The sequence below is a fragment of the Drosophila teissieri genome, chromosome X, assembly GCF_016746235.2.
Source record: "Drosophila teissieri strain GT53w chromosome X, Prin_Dtei_1.1, whole genome shotgun sequence".
NCBI classification, from domain to species: Eukaryota; Metazoa; Arthropoda; class Insecta; order Diptera; family Drosophilidae; genus Drosophila; species Drosophila teissieri.
In genome coordinates, this window is record NC_053034.1 from 9,924,360 (window position 1) to 9,942,361 (window position 18,002).

Below are 18,002 nucleotides of genomic sequence, written 5' to 3' on the forward strand. Positions count from 1 at the left end.
TGAGTTTGTAGATAGGGCTATTTGTTTATTAGATTGTTTGCCATTGTGCGCCATTATGCATATCAAGGCTAAGATTGTCGTGGCGCAAATAAACAAATAAACACGCGCCATCGCAGATCGTCGTTCCCATCAGCGGAGGAAACATTTCCTTTATCCAGAATTCGAGTTTCCTCTATCGCTCCAAGTCACTACTATATACTGCCATATACGAGTTATGTAGGGTTTTATTATTGCGTGGGTTGTCACAAAAAGACAACGTACGTAGCTGGAACCACGATAGCACATTGAGTTAATAGTTCAGTGCCATCCAATCGTGCAACAAGTGCTCCGTGCTCCTCCCACCTGGGATATGATGCCATCCAAACCCTCCATTCCATGGCGATCAGTGGCAAGTTGGATTGCCTATTTATAGCCACTGATCGCAGGCATTATGGCCAATTAGTCGGTGTGGCTATAAATGCGTTTGCCGAAATTGCCACAGCCAATTCACGGGGCTTATCGTTCAGTTGTCGCCTTATCGAGGTAGTGACCGCCGATAAGGCGGCACGTATAAAAGGCGGAGGCGGTCGCCAGCACCAGCCAAAATCCAAAAAGCGGTCGAATAGTGAAAAGCATTTGAAAAGGAGCCAACTCCACGGATTCCGCCTTCTTTTTTGTTCCCGTGATCTTTTAATTGTGCAATCCAAATAACATGTTGCTGCTGCACTGCCTGGCGTGGGGCATCGTGATGGCATCGGTGGCATCCGGACAGCCACACGCCCGTGCCAGCGATCTCTACTATACGGACATAACGCCGGTGACGGATGATACGCGCTACACCACGCTGAATCCGGACACCCAGCTGACCGAGATGAACAAGGTGAAGCACTCCAAGGGCAACATTGTCTTCACCGCGGGAGATCGGGCATCGGGTGACCGACTGATTGTGAATCACTACGATGGCGAGAGCTTGCCCAGTGCCAAGGATGTGGAGGTGCTGATGAGCTATCCGGCCGGGGCCAGCACCGGCGTCACGCTCACCAGCATCGAGGTGTATGTGGACATGTCGGCGGACGATGCCGGTGGCTATCTGACCAAGGGCGGCATCGGCCAGACCAACGTCGAGATTCTGCTGACCTCCAATTCGACGCGCAGCTTCGTCTACGAGACGTTCATCTATGGGTACTAGACCAGCACCACGAGATCCTCGCCCCAGAACTTTCAGCTACAATAAACAGATTCGCTTGGAACCCAACTGTGATCATGAACTCCAGACCCTGCCCCTGCTCCTGCCCCATCCTGCCGAGAGTATTATTAGTCGTAGACGTACATTAAAGAAACAGATGCCAAACAGACTACTCTGCCAATCCTTTTACTTAACCAAGCCATTGCAGCAATAAAGTGTTCCTTGTTAAGTGGCGATGCTCCCCAGCTCGAAAGTGGTTTCTCTACAGATCATATATGTACATATAAGACCTCCAGCGGTTAGCCGGTTTGCAAAGTCTGCTACTCTGGAACGATGGCATCTCTGGCGTCCTCGCTCGTTTCCCCAGAAAACTGGTCGCAGCAGCGTAGATACGAGGATGCTGATAGGGCCAGAATCAAAACAAAGACAGAGTGATTCATATATAGTGCTCAACGATTAGGCGCTCAGTTTTCTGCGAACTCTGGGAGCATCTGCACCACGATGTGGCGATTCCTGATGCTGCTCGCGGCAATTGGTGGCCATTGTCGCACATGGGCTGTTAAGCTGGAGTTTGCTCTAAACGGTGGGTGTCACTCCTAGTGATCACAAGTGATCTAACTTGATGGCCCTTCGATCGCAGAGGGGCATGCCTGTCCTGAAATGCCCAACTATCCGGAGAGCACCTGCAGGAGGGAGTGCTCCGTGGTAATCCAGAGCCACATGCTCCGCAACACGCTGACGCACGACAGTGTGGTGCACTGCAATGTGGCCGAGGAGCTCGTCTGCTGCCCCAACCATCCGCCCCAGCACCCATTCTCCCACCAGCTGCAGGCACTCACTCACGCCGCAGCAGATTCCGATCCCCAGCCGGATGCCCAGCAGATGTATCCCCACATGGCATCGCTGCGCTATCTACATCCCGTCACCCTGGACTCGTATATATACCGATGTGCCGCTGTGGTCGTCAAGCCAAACTTTGTGCTGACCTCGGCCTATTGCGCCGGCTGGGAAGACATCATCCAGCAGCCAAACCGTGTGCGCCTGGGTCTGGTGCCTCCTTTCCAGGAGCAGCTGGCCATTAACGTAGGTGCTGCTAGTTCATAGCCGGCGCAGTTACCAGCCTCCACTTCCAGGGCAGCTACAACTACAACAGCGATCTTGTCCTGTTGCGGCTAACCCGCACCTACAGCAGTGAAGCGCTGGCCAAGATCTGCAGCCAGCAGGATTGGGACAGCTCCCGCAAGCTGATGGCCGTGGGCTTTGCCCAACGCAATGGTGAGTAGACCCACTCACTGCCTACGGACTTCCCATTCTCCTACGGACTTCCGATTCTCCCACGGCCCGTCTCCCACAGGTGTCAACTGCGAGTGGTTCGCACAGGAGGTGTCCTTGCGAGCATTTGGCACATGCAACATTACCGTTTGGTCGCGGATGCGCAGCGTGCAAGACCAGACCCACTTTTGTGTCCAGCCCATCCACATGCCGGTCACATCGAGATCGGGTGCCTGTGTCCGCTGCCTGCGTGCCGGCGCCAGTGTCCTTCATGCGATCCACGCCGATGGGAGTGCATGTGTGGCCGGAGTTGCCACGCCCACCGGCGGCAAGTGCTACAGATCCGGAAACGCGAGTCTGTACTACACCAGTCTGGTCAACGGACACGTGCTGGACTTTATCAACGGCAGTCATTGAATAAATGGGCATGATCGATAGCGGGGTGTTTTTTCGGCGGGAATGGAAGCCACTGGATGATGAGGTGAAGTCACTGGCAGCTTAGATAACACTTGCATCACCGCATCATCGCCGATGGCTGGTGCACCCCCTATTCCCTTTGATCTTTCTTTCCCGGGGGATGCGATTCTCTTGGGGGTTTCTCCCAGCCACGCGGCCGCAGTGAATCAATCATGTTGGGTCAACCTCGCTCCGCTCCCAGCTTACTCATGCCACTCTCGCGCTCAGTGATTTCCGGTGGGAGAACCACCATCACCACGACCACGAGAGTGGCAGTTGCTCCAGCTGCCAGTTGATCGCCAGCCGCGCCATCGATCGGTCAGCCAGTTGAGAGCAGCGAGTTGAGGAGGCAGAGAAAAGCGACGATAGTTAAATATTAACAACAGCCAACATTAGCATCGAAAGCAATTGCGAGAGTGGAGCCATGTTACGTCGCGGGGAAACGAGGGGCTTCATATCGGCCGCCATCTTCACGAGCCTCTGTCTGGGCTTCTGTCGCGGATACTTCAGTCTGGAGGGTGCGTAAGCTATCGCCAGATCCACTTATATTCTGTCCACCTGTTCGGTGCCAGCTCTGAGTCCCAGACCCAGACCAAGTAATTACATTTTCTGGGGCGACTGGAGTCAATGTCCATGTTTGCTCAACACTGCATACACTTGATCTTTCATAAGTGGATTTTTCATTTTCTTTGGTGCTGACTTTACATCGTCTGTTGCAGTGGGTGATCCCTGTCCCACGGCGAACTACCGCAGTCGCTGCCAATCGCTGGAGGACTGCGAGACCTTGGCATCGCATCTCCAAGCCGGACGACTCACATTGAGGACGGTGATGAACTGCGGCTTCACCACGCGCAGCGAGAAGATCTGCTGTCCCGTCGAGGATGCCCAGAGCGAGGTGCGCATCGATCCCACTACCAGCAGAACGACTACCACCAGCACAACATCTACTACTACCACTACCACCACCACCACCACTACCACTTCCACATCCACCACAACTCCAGCACCAGAGCCCTGGCTGAGCATATTCAAGACGGATCGCGAGTACGTCGAGCGCTCCATTGGACCGACGCACCGGCCGACGCGGGAGAGCATCTCCTTCAGGGACACCTCCGATGGCGCCGAGTGCACGGCACCGCTGTACGAGGGCCAGTGTCGCGCCGTGTCCGCCTGCCCCAGTGTGGAGCCACTGCTGTCGCAGGGTCGCCTCCGGGATGAGGACTTCACCACGTGCCGCGAGGGAACGCACGAGGAGATCATCTGCTGTCCGCTCAATCTGCCCCTGCAGCCACGCGTCCACAGTGGCTTGCGCCTGGGCATCCAGTCGGATTCATCGGAGGGCAAGGCGGCGGAAGATCCCTTGGAGCTGGCCGCCATTGCACGGGCGGATGGCCTACTGCCCCACTATCGCCACCTGGCCTCGCTGGCCCATCCGAATGCCGCCTTCGATGGCCATCTGCATCACTGTGCCGCCCTGGTCCTGACGCCACAGCTCCTGGTCAGCGCCGCCGGCTGCGAACGCCCCAGTCATGCTGTTTTCGGAGTGGCTGACATGCGGGACGTGGACGCCGACGAGGACTATCTGGCGGACATAGTGGTGAGTCCTTACCCATCACACCCCATCAACCCATGTCCTTCAAAACTGAAGAGTCTTTTCTTGCAGCGCCTGGTGCAGTTTCAACGAGATCTGTCCCTCATACGACTGCAGGAGCCACTGCGTCTGGGCAGTGCGACTACCGCCAATGTGAGCGTGGCTCCCATTTGCACCCAGTTCGAGATGACCAGGCTGCAGCGCAGCGGCCACCTTGTGGCCGTGGGTTGGGGCAAGGGTGAAGGTGAGCGCTATACCCATACTCGGCCAGGTGGTCTTTACTAACCGAAGTACGCCCTTCCAGACACCGACTGTCCGCTGTACGAGATGCCCATGCGACTGCGTCCCACCTGGGCCTGCGGGGAGCTGCCCAACTACGGCGGCGTGCAGCAACTGGGCAGCTCGCATCTGTGCGTGGAGCCGCTGGGCGGCGATGGGGAGCTGCAGCGGTTCTCCAACAGCAGCACCTGCGCCGCCTGCCCCGCCTCGGTGAGCAGTGTGCTCCATCTGGTGCGACCAGGTGGCGGTCGCTGTGTCATTGGCGTGGCCACGCCCACTGGGGCCGAGTGCGAGGCACGCACCATGTACTTCACGGGCCTGCTGAGTCCGCAGTTCCGGCGGTTTGTGGAGCAGGAGCAGAAGTAGTCATCCTAAGTTAAGTTAGAACAATCAGCCTAGTGCTAATCAATGTATTCGTAGCTAGGTAAAATCAGGTATAAATTGGACTAGAAGAATGCAGAAAATTACTTAATTGCATGCAAGCATGCACATGTCACACTGTCGCACTGCAATCAGCATGGTCACACTGGCCACGAGCTGACTGTACTTTTATGCCTAAGAATATGTGAGTGAAGAACATCTACCTACAACCTCATTATAGTGAATAAATTAATATAAGCAACTATTGATATTAGTTGTATATATTTATTACAATTCCCATTACTATTATAGGGTGATAAGTACTTCAGAAGTTAATAGATAGAATAGAATTTACGTTACGAAAATGCATAAATTTGCAAGTATTTGCACACATGATGATTTTTTTTCACATATGTTAATCAAGCAGTTGTAATTGCAATTGGAAGGCCTCAGTTGGAATCAGTTCAGAACGCAGTAGTGCTGAAAAGCCTCCTCTTCGGAACTGTTTATGATTGGGCTATTCAGCATAGGAAACTCATTACGAATTCCGCTTAAAAACGCTCTCCTCATCTATTTATGTGCAATTATTCATGGAAGCCTTGCTCGGGTTTTCCGATCTATTTCGGATCGGTTGTGCCTCCGATTCAAGAATCTTTCAGAGACGCAAAACCGGTTGGCGAGAGTGGCGATGATCATGAGCTCTATCTGTAGTAGCTTGGATTCCGAATCCCACATTGCGATTCAGTTGCATTGGAGATGCTGTACTGAGCGGTTTAGTGGTCAGTGGTCAGTGGTCAGTGATCAGTCGGTCCAGCCTGACCGTTTTTGTGCCATATGCCAGATTCAGATATAGCCGTTCGCATATCGTTCAGATTCTCTCCGCCATAGCCACCGGTTTTGAAGCTCTATTGAGTTCTGTTTCTATTTCTGTGCAGTTTTGTTTTGCTGCGCTCCTCGTGTTCTGCTTGATTTATTGATTTGTATTCCTTGTATTTTTTTTATTTTTGTTTCATTCTGATTGCGATCGGTGCATTCAAAAAAAAAATAAAAAAAACATAGAAACAACGACGTAATCCCTTATCAAAGTCTGGCAAAAGGTCGTGTCGAAGGTGGGTTCGCTGGAAGGTACGTACCATGAGCATTAGTCGCTTAATCATGCATGTGATTAGCGCAATTACTGCAAGTTAGTTTGTAAGCAGCTCTATCCAAATCAACAGCATGCTGTCCTTATCAGTAACAAATCCCCAACTCAGATAGTTTAGCAGGTTTACGATATCTGCCATAGCTATAAATACCCCTTCTACTGAGTGACAGAACGGAGATTAGAGGCGCCCCAAAATGGTGAATCAACCTGTCCATGTTATGCTTTCCGTTAGATGGTGAAATACTGAATTACTGTCTTCAAGAAGATAACCTTGAAGTTTCCACTTGGCCTTCCAATAGCAGGAGTGACTGTAGTTGATGCATCAATAGAAATACTCAATGCATATCTACCAAGGTTTATTGTAATCACAAAATCATGGAAAAGCGCATTCTGTTTGCATTTGCATAGTCTATTCACACTATACTGTACTATTGCAGCGCATGAAGATGCCTCTCAATTGGTTCCAGCTCCTCGGCACTTTGCTGCTCATCGGCTGCTCCGACGTGCAAGCAGCCGCCACAGGTGGGTGTCCATTTCCGCCAGGTGAAGTGATGAAGTAGTCTCTCCCCTTCTGTGCTCTCTTTTCAGTGGGTCGAGCCTGCAATGTGACGGCCACCATGCCGGGCATCTGCCGCACCTCCTCCGAGTGTGAGCCCGTGATCGATGGCTACATCAGGTCGGGAGTGCTCAAGCTCAACGATGTGCCCAGCTGCGGCCTCGGCGCTTGGGGTGAGATCTTCTGCTGTCCCACGCAGCCGTGCTGCGGGAATGGGTAATTGCCGAATGTCTTCCACTGGCAACAGAGATCATAGAAATGTGCTGTTTGTCTTTCCAGCGTGTCCACCAGCTCCAGCTCCACCACAAGAGCTCCAGTGGCCACAACGGTCCTAACCGGTGGTCGTGTCGATGTGCCCACGGCATCATCTGGAACAGGTGATCGCCCAGCAGTGGCAGGTGAGGATTTAGAGTTCTTCCCTTGATTTCCCATTCCCATTCCTATTCCACGTGGCAGCCTGCAAGAAGATACGCGAACAAAGACAGCAGAAGAGCGGCAACCAATTGGTCATACACATCGTGGGCGGGTATCCCGTGGATCCGGGTGTATATCCCCACATGGCGGCCATTGGCTACAGCACCTTCGGTGATCTGGTCAATTTCCGTTGCGGCGGCTCGCTCATCGCCAGTCGCTTCGTACTGACCGCCGCCCATTGTGTGAACACCGACGCCAATACGCCGGCCTTTGTACGCATGGGTGCTGTGAACATCGAGAATCCGGACCACACCTACCAGGATATCGACGTGGTGAGTCATCTATGTCCATGCATTGAGCTATACCGATTCTGATTCTGATTCTGCTTCTGATTCTCTCTCTTCCATCTCCCAGCGAAGTGTGAAGATCCATCCGCAATATATGGGCAACAAGTACAACGATATCGCCGTCTTGGAACTGGAGCGCGACGTGGTCGAGACGGATAACGTGCGGCCCGCTTGTCTTCACACGGATCCCACCGATCCGCCATCGAGCTCCAAGTTCTTTGTCGCCGGTTGGGGCGAACTCAATGTAACCAGTGGGTTTGCCGAATAAGTTCCACATCCTATATTCCCACTAATTATGAATCAATCATTTGCAGCTCGGGAGCGTTCCAAGATCCTGTTGCGGGCGGGTCTGGAGCTGGTGCCGCTGCAGCAGTGCAACAACTCCTATGCGGAGCAGCCCGCCTCCATACGGATGCTCAAGGCGGGCGTCATCGATACGCTGCTGTGCGCCATAGATCAGAGGCTCATTGCCGACGCCTGCAGGGGCGACTCCGGTGGACCGCTCATCCACGAGCTGAGCGTGGAGGACGGCATGTACACCATCATGGGCGTCGTCTCGTCGGGATTCGGATGCGCCACCGTCACGCCGGGTCTCTATACGCGTGTCTCCTCCTATCTGGACTTCATCGAGGGCATCGTCTGGCCGGACAATCGGGTGTAGAGTTAGCCAGTTCTTTGTTATTTGCATATTATTTCTATTTGGGATCAATTGGCATCCACTCATCTGTGATCTCCATGAGCTGCGCGATCCAATCGATTCAATACCAATAAAGTAGATACGTTTTAAGCTAGAAGAAGATCCTGCGGTGAAATATTATTTTTTGTGACGCTTCTGGGTCACCACCTTTATTGAATTGCAGCAGGGCACTGAAAAAAGGGGGGAAAAACAAGGAATATGCATTAATATGAAAAGGATTTGCCGCAAAAAATTGGAATTGTAAGCCTAAGTCTTAGACTGGATGCACTTTAAGTTGATGGATACGTTTTGGGTCACCACCTTAAATGAAACCCACGCAAGATAGTGAGTATATGAACGTAGTTTCTGGGTCACATAGAAAAGAGAACAGAAATATAATATAGTAGTATGATAATAATAATACTACTTACATTGATTTACAGTTTCGAAAATTTACTGGGTCACCAAAAGTGTTCACGCGGTATCCTTTAGTCCACACCATTCGCCTTTCAGCTTGCCACTTGCTAATTAAAGGCTGCCTTTGTGCTTTGTGTACTCTGCCTGCCGATCGCTTCGGTTTGTTCTGCGATTCTGTGATTCTGCGATTCTGCGAAGCGATGGAAGCGAAAACCGGTTCGCCGCTCAGCGGGAGAGGATCGGCTCGGCTCTGGGCGCTATCAGCTCAGCTGCCGGGTCCGGCGCTTCTTGGCCCTCATCGTTCCAGCTCCAGCTCCAGCCCCAGCTCCAGCTCAGCTTCAGCTGGGGCTCAGCGTGCCTGGGGCACTGAGTTCAGTTGCTTGGGCGATGCGTTGCTGAGCGGTCAGTGCCGGAAGAACAGCCAGCAGATTCCATTCCGCCGCGTTTTGTGATAGCCACCGGTTTTGTCAGCTCCATTTGGCTCTGCTGGTGTGCTTTTTGTTTTCGTATTTTGTTTTCTTTTTTTTTGGGTTTTTTTTTCTTCGTAATTCCCTTGGATTTTGTTTTGTTTTTTTTTTTTGTTTATTTGTTTATGTGCTATTAAATTAAAGTGTATTGTGCCGATTGCCATAGTCACAGTGCTCTCAATAAACACCATCGATACGTAGAAGTGCTCCCTTATCAGAGACCGCAGCAAAGGTCGTGTCAAAGGTGCGTTCGATAAGGCGGACAGCGGTACAGTGAACAGCGGTACAGTGAACAGTGAGCAGTGGACAAGTGAACAAATGGACAGTGGGCAGAGGAGAGTGGGAATGGGAATGGGAAGGGGGCTGTGTATTGCATGTGCCACTTTTGATTTCGTCGTGTTTACAATGGGCAATTGGAACTGCGGAAGGCCGGAAGCTGATTAGCAATCTGATTAGCCCACCTATTTAATACACTTTTAATTTGGGTCGACACTTTGCATGACTTCCACCCATTAGCAGGGAAAACAAACCCTTCGATGAGTTAAAAAGCATAATTGTCAGGTGTTTTCCTATCCTATCAGTAACTACTACTCACTACTTACTACTTACTACCAGCGGGGAAGCTACGATATCAGTTGGCAGACGTCTTTGGCCGGTGGTAAAACCCCAACGCCCGTGAATCAAATGAATCATATGAATCATCATCAGCTGGCTGCTGAAATGCTTGTCGTAATCGACAAACACAAACTTTCCATCGACACCAAGTCTCTCAAATAGAAATCAATCAAGTCTGGCTTACAAGTCCAGTAGTTCACATGGAAGAGAATTCCTTTGTTTACCCATTACAAAAAGATCGTAAATGGGTCATTGGTCAATAGACGAACTCACTAGTTTTTCCCTTGCCATTTCGACGAGGGCTTCCCCTGCAGTGAAAATGTTTTTCAATTTTGGTTTTTTTTTGTGATAAGATGCGATGTACTAATGGGATTCACCTTTGGGCATTTCAGCTGACCGATGACGATGATCTCGGCGAGAAGGTACTTCCTTCTGGGCCTCCTGGTGCTGTCCACCTCCGCCTATCTGACAGTTGGCGACGGTATGTAGGCTGTTCATTGGGTTTCATGGCACACTAGATCCTCGCCAGCTTGCCCGCATTTCTCGTTGCAGAGGGCGATCCCTGCCAGGTGAGGGCGGACATACCGGGAATCTGTCGCTCCTCCTCCGCCTGCGACAACATCAGAGGATACTTGCAGTCGGGCGCACTCTCCATTAGCCAGGTGCCCAACTGTGGTTTCGGGGCACGCGAGGAGATCATCTGCTGCCCCACCGTCGCCTGCTGTGCCACTGAGTAAGCGTGTCCTTGTCCTTGTTCCGGACCTCTGTGCTCCCATTGTCCTGCTTGTGTTTTCCCCCCTGTGTTTTGTTTGATTGTGTGTGTGTGTCCCGCCTGCGCTTTGTGCCCACCGATGTTGCATGCCCCGCTTGCCGGCGTCCAACACGCCAGACTAACACCTCTCACTCCCGCAGTCGCGCTCACGAGTTGCCATTCCACGCGACGAGCTCCGAGCGCACCAGGTTACCCGAACCGCAGCAGAAACCACCACCACCACCACCACCACAACCAGAACCAGAACCGGAGCCACTGCCTCCGACGACCACCGAAGGGAAAAGGGTGCGGGAAAGTCGGCTGGACGAGAATCAGAACTTCTTTGACTTCAATAAGCTGCTCAGCACGACGGTGAAGCCGCAGAAAACCCACGAGTCCTTGAAGATGCCCACACACGAGTCCATGAAGATGCCCATCCAGAACGTTGGCGCTTGGGGCATAGCTCCATCGAAGCCACATCCGACACCGACACCAACTCCACAGAGACCAATCATGGAAGCGCAATGGGGCTGGGAGAGCCGCGAGCCACGAATTGTAAACCGCCCACTGACCACTCCGCGATCGCGACCTCAAAGACCGCATAGCTCCAATCCCAATCCCAATCTTAATCCCAATCTTAATCCCAATCCCAATCCCAACCCCAATTTTAATCCCAATCCCAATCCCACTTTGAACGACAATAACAACCTCATCCATTTGGTCAACGATCGGCTGCGGCAGCAGGGAATGCAGATTGAGCCTGCCCGCGAAGTGCCCATGAACTCCCAGACCACGGCCATTCCCACAACCACACCCACACCCACACCCACGCCCATGCCCACGCCCATGCCCACGCCCACGACATTGATCGATCCCTTTGAACCCTACCGATTTCGGGGCCAGGACAGAGACAAGGAGCGCCAGCCGGAACCCTGGGCCGATGTCAGCAATAACCTGGACGCGGATCCAACTCCCAGCATCTTTAATCCGAGCGAGACGCGGTTTGTCTGAGCATTCTTTTGGCATGGACATCTGTTGGCCTCAGCCAGGGAGCCGCATGCAGTCTCTGTCTCAGGTGGAAGCCATCGTGCGCGCACCATTAATCGATGATATACCCTGTCTTTTGCAGGACCACAACGCCCAATCCCAATCCTACACGCGTCCACCTTCCCGAGAAGGAGCGACCAGCGGTGGCAGGTGAGTCGTTTTATGTCGCTTACAATGAACTATTTATATGCCATTCCTCATCATCTGATGACAGCGTGTGAGAAGATCCGTTCCGGCGGAAAGCCGCTTACGGTCCACATCCTGGACGGCGAGCGGGTGGACAAGGGTGTCTATCCCCACATGGCGGCCATTGCGTACAACTCCTTTGGGACGGCGACATTCCGATGCGGCGGATCGCTCGTCGCCAGCCGGTTCGTCCTCACGGCCGCTCACTGCGTCAACAGGGACGACGACACGCCCAGCTTTGTTCGTTTGGGTGCGCTGAACATCGAGAATCCCGAGCCGGGCTACCAGGACATCGATGTGGTGAGTGTCGCACGGATCGCATGGATCGCATGGATCGCATGTGTCAGCTAGCCAGGTTAACTTGTGCATTCCATTTGGCAGATTGACGTTCAGATTCATCCGAATTATTCCGGCAGCAGTAAGTACTACGACATCGCCATCCTGCAACTGGCCGACGATGCCAAGGAGTCCGATGTCATCCGACCCGCCTGTCTCTACACGGATCGCACGGATCCGCCGGCGAACTCCAAGTACTTCGTCGCCGGTTGGGGTGTCATGAATGTGACCAGTAAGTTGTGCGCTCTGCAAATGCAATCGGTAACTGCAGTGCATTGTGTTCCATTGTGTCCTTGCAGATCGTGCCGTATCCAAGATCCTGCTGCGGGCGGCACTGGAACTGGTGCCGGCGGACAAGTGCAATGCATCCTTCGCGGAGCAGCCGAGTGCCAATCGGTCGTTGAGGAACGGCGTGATTGCCTCGCAGCTGTGTGCGGCGGACAGGAGTCTGAGGAAGGACGCCTGCCAGGGCGACTCCGGTGGCCCGCTCATCCTGGAGATCGACGACGTGGACGGCACCTACGCGATCGTGGGCGTAATCTCCTCGGGCTTTGGCTGCGCCACCAAGACCCCGGGCCTCTACACACGGGTCTCCTCCTTCCTCGACTACATCGAGGGTATCGTGTGGCCGGCGAAACGCGTCTGAGAGGCGTCATTTGATCTGCAATAAATTTAGTTTGAACGGATCGCTGGGTGTTGGTGGCTCTTGGGTTTGGCGCAATCTCGGCGCTTGGTCTTTGGTTTCCATTTACAGTGTGTAAAAGAAAGGTATTTTGTTTCAAACTTCTGCGGCAACTAAGCGGTATCATCAGTGCCAATCACTTAACCCCACAGACGTTTTGCAGCAGCCCTGGTTTCCGGCAGCTGTCAAACTATCGCTGTCTGTGCCCCACACGCTCGTACGTAAACAGAGCTGAGAGCGCAAAAGCTCGCTGCGCGCGGCATTGCCAGGTGTGGCGAGCGAAAGTTGCGCGAAAGCTGCTGCTTACTGAGCTTACCCAGTCAGCTGTTCGCCACCGTTACGCAGTGCTGCCGGCTTACTGCTTACTACTAACCTCCATCCGCCACCCACCAGCCACCCACCGACCCAGTGGCCCCCTTCCGCACACAAAACCCCTCGGCCCGCCCCCAAGGCCGCACTCCTGCGGGCAGCAAAAGTGGGAGCTGCTTAAATGGCGCTGCCAGGACTCCTCGGGCTTCAGTTGGTCGCGAGACTGCGTTGCTGTCGGTTTGCCTGCTCAGCGGTGAAGGTGCATCCCTCACACACACACACACACACACTCGTGCATATTGTCTCGAATCCGTTGGATTTTGACGTTGTGAACGTTTACCGTTAGCCGTTTACTGTTTACCGTTAGCCGTTTGAACTGAACCGAAGTGTGAAGCAAGTTCGAGTTCGAGTTCGCGTCGTGTTTGTTTATTTACCTTTATTTTTGGTTAACACTTTTTTTTCGAGTGACCAACCACCAGCACCCCCCCTTCTAAAATACATGAATCCGTCGGCGACCTGACCCGAAAAGTCAGCACTTCCAACCAAACAGTTGCAACCGTGAATGTAAGTCGATCTCCGTGCGCTTATCTGCTGCCCAGTGTTTATCACATGGTACATACATATGTACATATCTATTTGGGTGGCATGTACTTAAACGGTGGGAAATTGATTCCGGCGGCACATCTGTTTGCATTCGTGCCCAGCGATAACGGTTCCTGATCCGATCGAACTGAGCCCCCAACTTGGACGTAGGCGGTAGACGCCCGCGGACCACACAACAGGTGCCCCAGGGGACAGCTAATGATACCGTATTCCGATTCCTATTCCGATTCCTATTCCGATTCCGATTCCTATTCCTGCCCCCGCAGCCAGTAAATCGGCTAAGTCCGGCTAAGCCAACTTGACAAATGAGCCAAGTTCTGGCATTCTCGCATTCTGGCCGGGATTTCGGAATTACCTTTGGTGGTCTTAGACGCCTAGTGAAACCAAAACCATCAGAAACTATCAGAAGTTCGAAGTTCACAATAATCCTTTAAGAACAATAAAACTTTGCAGCAGAGAGGATAAATAAATTATCCATCACTTGAACACAAATGTATATTTTGGAAATTAGTAATTCCGGGTTGATGCCTAAAAAAAAGGTGGAATTGAAAAATAAAAATAAAATATTTAATTAACTATAATTACTAATTGCTATTAACCCAATGAGTAGTGTGCCTGAGAGTAAATAAAGTAGGCTACCAATAAATATGAATAAATATGAATAAATATGAATAAATATGAATAAAAATGAATAATTTAATACTCTATAATGACCCATTAATTTTTAAAGCATATTTATACGCTGAAGCTAATTCTTGTATTACAATCATAATTATTGATTGTTTAAAATGAAGCATGTTGTGGCCAAAAGCCAAAATGATTGATAGGCTGGTATTCAATTTCATTTCATTTCATTTCCGTGTGACACATTCCGCCACTCATAATTAGCAAATTGGGCCTTCAAATTGTTATTTAAGAACTTGAGGATTTATGCGCTGAGCCGTGGGAATTTCCCACTTGACCAGCCATCCCAGAAAAAGTGCTCCACTTCCACGGATGGGCTCATCAACGGCGAATCGGTCAGCGAATATTCAAGTGGTTTTTTTGTTTAAATTCCTCGCCTGTCATTGCATCCTCGTCGTCCTTTCATCCTGGAGTCCTGGCGTCCAGCGGGTTCTTGTTCTTGTGCTTGTTGGCTGTGGCTCTCTTTGCGGTGTTGGCGGTTAGCAGAGTGGCTATAAATGTGACACTAAGTTAATAAATTTATGGCTAAAACACACCCAACTGCTCTTGATGGCTGATGTGCGCGCTGCTGCTAATTTCCCTTCGCCAGCGTCGCATTTCCCCATTTCCCCGTTTCCCCGTTTCCCAGCCCATTTCCCATTTCCATCAGCCTGAATGATGGGGCTACAACAACGATGTGGCGATGGCGACACACGGAGAGAAATAAATTATAGCGCTTTTTGGGACGAATGCCGAATGAGCAAACAGGGCGGAGCATCATTAATGCGCTAAAAGACTCAATTTCGATAAGTGATATCAGAATGAAATAGTAATAATAAGCTGGTTAGCAGGCACCAATGACGTTTTCCTCGTGTGTGCACACCCGTGTGTGTTACGTGTATGAGTATGTGTGTTGTTATCGTTGGCGTATTAATAATATTTTTATTGGCCGCTTATTTGCCTTTCCCACTCCATGTGTGGGTGGCACTGTGTGTGTGTGTTGTTGGCCTCATACATTCGCAATTCAGACTGACCAAGGCCTATTTATATACACTGACCAACAAACAATCATAGCCACCCACTCGCCCAGCGATGCTGCTTCGTTGGAATTTAAGGAATTAACTCCCGATGAGCAGCCTGTGGTTACCTAGTGCAGCCATTCCATCCAATTTCCCAGCCTCTCATCATCTTATCATCTCATCATCTTATCATCTCATCATCTTATCATCAGGTGCGGCATAAAGTTTATGATCGGCAAGCTGGGCACAAAAGCCATTTGATGGCCCATTGAGTTTGGGTATTTTTTGAACTTTCACAAATTTACTCGGTTTATTGCCAGACGATTTCATTGAATATTCATGTGCCAAATGTAATCACAATTTCTGGGTGCCACAATATTTATTTGCCTGATTTCACCTGCGGATTTCTTGTCGGTGCAAGGATCAATGTCGCACTGCCTGGTATCCTGGCATTCTTGGAGCGTCTTTGTAGGATCCTTGTAGCATTCTTGTAGCATCTTAGTAGAATCCTTGTAGCATCTTTGTAGCATTCTTGTAGCATCCTTGTAGCATTCTTGTAGGATCCTTGTAGCATTCTTGCAGCATCCTTGTAGCATCCTTGTAGCATCTTTGTAGCATTCTTGTAGCATCTTTGTAGCCTCTTTGTAGGATCCTTGTAGCATCATTGTAGCATCTTAGTAGCATCCTGGTAGCATTCTTGTAGCATCCTTGTAGCATCTTTGTAGGATCCTTGTAGCATCCTTGTAGCTTCCTTGTAACATCCTAGTAGCATCCTTGTATCATCCTAGTAGCATCCTTGTAGCATCCAGCAGGCCACAGAAAAGCCGACTTAAGCGATGATTTCTGACGCTGTTTCGATGTTGTCCCAGGGAATGCAGCAATAAAACTGCCTAGATAGCTGGGAATGCTTGAGAGCCCCCAAAACTAAGCAGCTAATGGCTTTAGTTACTTAGCTGCTTGGTGCTGGATCGCTTCTGGTTTCCCATTTCGTGAGCTGTGGGAGGAGTGGCAAGTGCACATAAATTTACACACAAAAGTTCATTTTGGTGTTTCGCGTAAATCTCCTCGCAAATCTCTCATTTCGCCAGCGAAGCGTTATGGCTGGCTGGCTGGGATCGAACTGCCAGATACCCTGGAAGACGCACACAACCTTCACCTGCGCGATTATAAAGCTAAGCCCGCTTGGAAGGCTTTCCTTAATCTCTCTCCAGGAATCTCTGCTTTATTTAGCTATGACAACTCTTGTGGGTGCTTTTCATCAGACTAATCGGTTTATCGCAGGATTATTATTTCCCAGTGATTCCAGCTATAAGCTCTTAAGGTTCAAATTGTCAACGGAATACCTGAGCTTACTTTCAATTCAATAAAACAATGAAAGTCTACTGTTTGATAGCTAGTCGTACCGAAGACGAGTTTAATTAACTCGAATTCGCTTATCGCTCAATCGGCCACCAAGTCGCATTTGGTTCCTTGGCCTGGAATTGATATGGGTTCCATATGCGAAAGGATTCCCGGGGCATGTAGCAACTCTGAGTCCTGTCGTTTGCGCACAACAAATGGCATACATAATCAGTTGGAGTTCTGGATTCTGGAGCTCGGATGCCACTTAACGCTGATAAAGAATCAGCTGAACTCGGCAATGTGACGTTAGACATAATTTTTGCTTTATTCTTATTTTATTTTATGGTTTTTTATTTCTTTTTTTTTTTTGGTGCGAGCGGTGGAGGCGGGGCAATGGGGCTTATTTCTGTTTCTGTTTGTGTTCCAGTTTGTGTTGCTCTTTCGGTTGCCTACTCGCTACTCCTTTCATGCGTTTCTGGCGTTCGCTGAAAGGTCGTTGACAATGGAAGAGGAGGGGGGTCGAAAGGGAAATTTATGGTTGGGCATTAAAAGAAATTTAATCGATTCCCCTTGACTCGGGCTTAGCACGTGTGTGCTGCCATTTCCCCAACTCCCCATTTTCCCATTTGCCCATTTACCGTTTCCCACTCCCACACACCCAAACCCAATTTCCATATGCCTACTGTCTCCGCAGACGCACTGTGAGAAAATCTAGCCTCACTGGCTAAGGAAAGCCAAGTCAAAGGTGCGCAAAAGTATGCAAAACTATTTTTAATCAGCGGGGTTAACTGCATACTTTTAGACACTGTCATAAATAGTTTCCTGTTAAAACTTCTGGTTTATTTCGGATCCTTAAATTCCTTAAAGAAATGACAAGTTCGACTAGTAGCCAGTTGTAGCTTCGAAAAGACAGCAATATTTCTCTCCGTGCACGCAGTGCTCCTGTGCTTCCATTCCCATTTGGCTTTCGGCAAACAGTGGCGCGTGCTCTGGGTTGCACTTGTTAAGGCTGCCACAACCCCCGCCCCTGCCCCTGCCCCTCGAGGAATCGTTAAAACTCGACGACCTCAACTGCCGTATGGATTTCCTTAATGAAAGCGCCAAGGAAAAAAATACATTGAAACTCATACACACACGCACAAAGTTGAACTTGGCGGGGGGATGCGTGTAAAATGCGTAAATTATTTTCCAGCTTTGTTGTCGTACTTGATATTTGAATGCCTGTTGCTGTTTTCGGCTGCCTCTGTGGCATGTAATTAAAAATGTTGTCACGCTCGGCTCTTAACAACTGAATGGCAGTGGCATG

At 50.6% G+C, this 18,002-nt stretch overlaps 6 protein-coding genes across 10 annotated transcripts in view; all 6 read left to right on the forward strand.

Moving 5' to 3' along the window:
• Nucleotides 1-590: 590 nt before the first annotated feature.
• On the forward strand, nt 591-1,375 carry LOC122624665. The gene has a single exon (XM_043804334.1). It carries the CDS (start codon nt 692-694, stop codon nt 1,166-1,168), a length of 477 nt encoding a protein of 158 aa, XP_043660269.1. The 5' UTR covers nt 591-691; the 3' UTR covers nt 1,169-1,375.
• Nucleotides 1,376-1,666: 291 nt separating this feature from the next.
• LOC122624134 lies at nt 1,667-2,854 on the forward strand. The gene is made up of 4 exons (XM_043803576.1): nt 1,667-1,748; nt 1,806-2,248; nt 2,299-2,440; nt 2,520-2,854. Exons 1-4 carry the CDS (start codon nt 1,667-1,669, stop codon nt 2,852-2,854), a joined length of 1,002 nt encoding a protein of 333 aa, XP_043659511.1.
• Nucleotides 2,855-3,207: 353 nt separating this feature from the next.
• LOC122624407 lies at nt 3,208-5,566 on the forward strand. 2 transcript variants are annotated; one of them, XM_043803928.1, is made up of 4 exons: nt 3,208-3,411; nt 3,613-4,490; nt 4,557-4,728; nt 4,789-5,566. In XM_043803928.1, exons 1-4 carry the CDS (start codon nt 3,318-3,320, stop codon nt 5,127-5,129), a joined length of 1,485 nt encoding a protein of 494 aa, XP_043659863.1. In that variant the 5' UTR covers nt 3,208-3,317; the 3' UTR covers nt 5,130-5,566. The 2 variants fall into 2 exon arrangements, with proteins under 2 accessions (XP_043659863.1, XP_043659864.1); XM_043803929.1 differs by having other exon boundaries at nt 3,360-3,489.
• Nucleotides 5,567-6,182: 616 nt separating this feature from the next.
• Nucleotides 6,183-8,383, forward strand: LOC122624244 (serine protease persephone). The gene is made up of 7 exons (XM_043803729.1): nt 6,183-6,248; nt 6,705-6,789; nt 6,856-7,039; nt 7,103-7,221; nt 7,280-7,569; nt 7,652-7,835; nt 7,899-8,383. Exons 2-7 carry the CDS (start codon nt 6,708-6,710, stop codon nt 8,243-8,245), a joined length of 1,206 nt encoding a protein of 401 aa, XP_043659664.1. The 5' UTR covers nt 6,183-6,248; nt 6,705-6,707; the 3' UTR covers nt 8,246-8,383.
• A 671-nt stretch (nt 8,384-9,054) lies between these two features.
• LOC122624243 (serine protease Hayan) lies at nt 9,055-12,765 on the forward strand. 4 transcript variants are annotated; one of them, XM_043803725.1, is made up of 8 exons: nt 9,055-9,388; nt 10,152-10,240; nt 10,312-10,492; nt 10,672-11,511; nt 11,640-11,707; nt 11,772-12,043; nt 12,125-12,311; nt 12,379-12,765. In XM_043803725.1, the coding sequence occupies exons 2-8, from the start codon at nt 10,159-10,161 to the stop codon at nt 12,723-12,725; spliced, it is 1,977 nt and encodes a 658-aa protein (XP_043659660.1). In that variant the 5' UTR covers nt 9,055-9,388; nt 10,152-10,158; the 3' UTR covers nt 12,726-12,765. The 4 variants fall into 4 exon arrangements, with proteins under 4 accessions (XP_043659660.1, XP_043659661.1, XP_043659663.1 ...); XM_043803726.1 differs by having other exon boundaries at nt 9,056-9,166; XM_043803727.1 differs by having other exon boundaries at nt 9,068-9,079.
• Nucleotides 12,766-13,300: 535 nt separating this feature from the next.
• Nucleotides 13,301-18,002, forward strand: part of LOC122623681 — a 38,199-nt gene continuing 33,497 nt past the window's right edge. The window contains exon 1 of the mRNA XM_043802966.1: nt 13,301-13,634. The gene's annotated coding sequence lies outside the window, so the exon portion shown is untranslated. The remainder of the gene's footprint in view (nt 13,635-18,002) is intronic.

Excerpts from the sequence above, each read along its gene's own strand:
- LOC122624665 (XM_043804334.1), top strand. The coding sequence starts at position 692 with ATGTTGCTGCTGCACTGCCTGGCGTGGGGCATCGTGATGGCATCGGTG.
- LOC122624134 (XM_043803576.1), top strand. The coding sequence starts at position 1,667 with ATGTGGCGATTCCTGATGCTGCTCGCGGCAATTGGTGGCCATTGTCGC. Across the intron at positions 1,749-1,805 it reads GCTGGAGTTTGCTCTAAACG|AGGGGCATGCCTGTCCTGAA; the intron begins GTGGGTGTCACT and ends CTTCGATCGCAG. Across the intron at positions 2,441-2,519 it reads GGGCTTTGCCCAACGCAATG|GTGTCAACTGCGAGTGGTTC; the intron begins GTGAGTAGACCC and ends CGTCTCCCACAG.
- LOC122624407 (XM_043803928.1), top strand. The coding sequence starts at position 3,318 with ATGTTACGTCGCGGGGAAACGAGGGGCTTCATATCGGCCGCCATCTTC. Across the intron at positions 4,491-4,556 it reads ACTATCTGGCGGACATAGTG|CGCCTGGTGCAGTTTCAACG; the intron begins GTGAGTCCTTAC and ends CTTTTCTTGCAG. Across the intron at positions 4,729-4,788 it reads GGGTTGGGGCAAGGGTGAAG|ACACCGACTGTCCGCTGTAC; the intron begins GTGAGCGCTATA and ends ACGCCCTTCCAG.
- LOC122624244 (XM_043803729.1), top strand. The coding sequence starts at position 6,708 with ATGAAGATGCCTCTCAATTGGTTCCAGCTCCTCGGCACTTTGCTGCTC. Across the intron at positions 7,570-7,651 it reads CCTACCAGGATATCGACGTG|CGAAGTGTGAAGATCCATCC; the intron begins GTGAGTCATCTA and ends TCCATCTCCCAG. Across the intron at positions 7,836-7,898 it reads GGGCGAACTCAATGTAACCA|CTCGGGAGCGTTCCAAGATC; the intron begins GTGGGTTTGCCG and ends AATCATTTGCAG.
- LOC122624243 (XM_043803725.1), top strand. The coding sequence starts at position 10,159 with ATGACGATGATCTCGGCGAGAAGGTACTTCCTTCTGGGCCTCCTGGTG. Across the intron at positions 11,512-11,639 it reads TTTAATCCGAGCGAGACGCG|GACCACAACGCCCAATCCCA; the intron begins GTTTGTCTGAGC and ends TGTCTTTTGCAG. Across the intron at positions 12,044-12,124 it reads GCTACCAGGACATCGATGTG|ATTGACGTTCAGATTCATCC; the intron begins GTGAGTGTCGCA and ends TCCATTTGGCAG.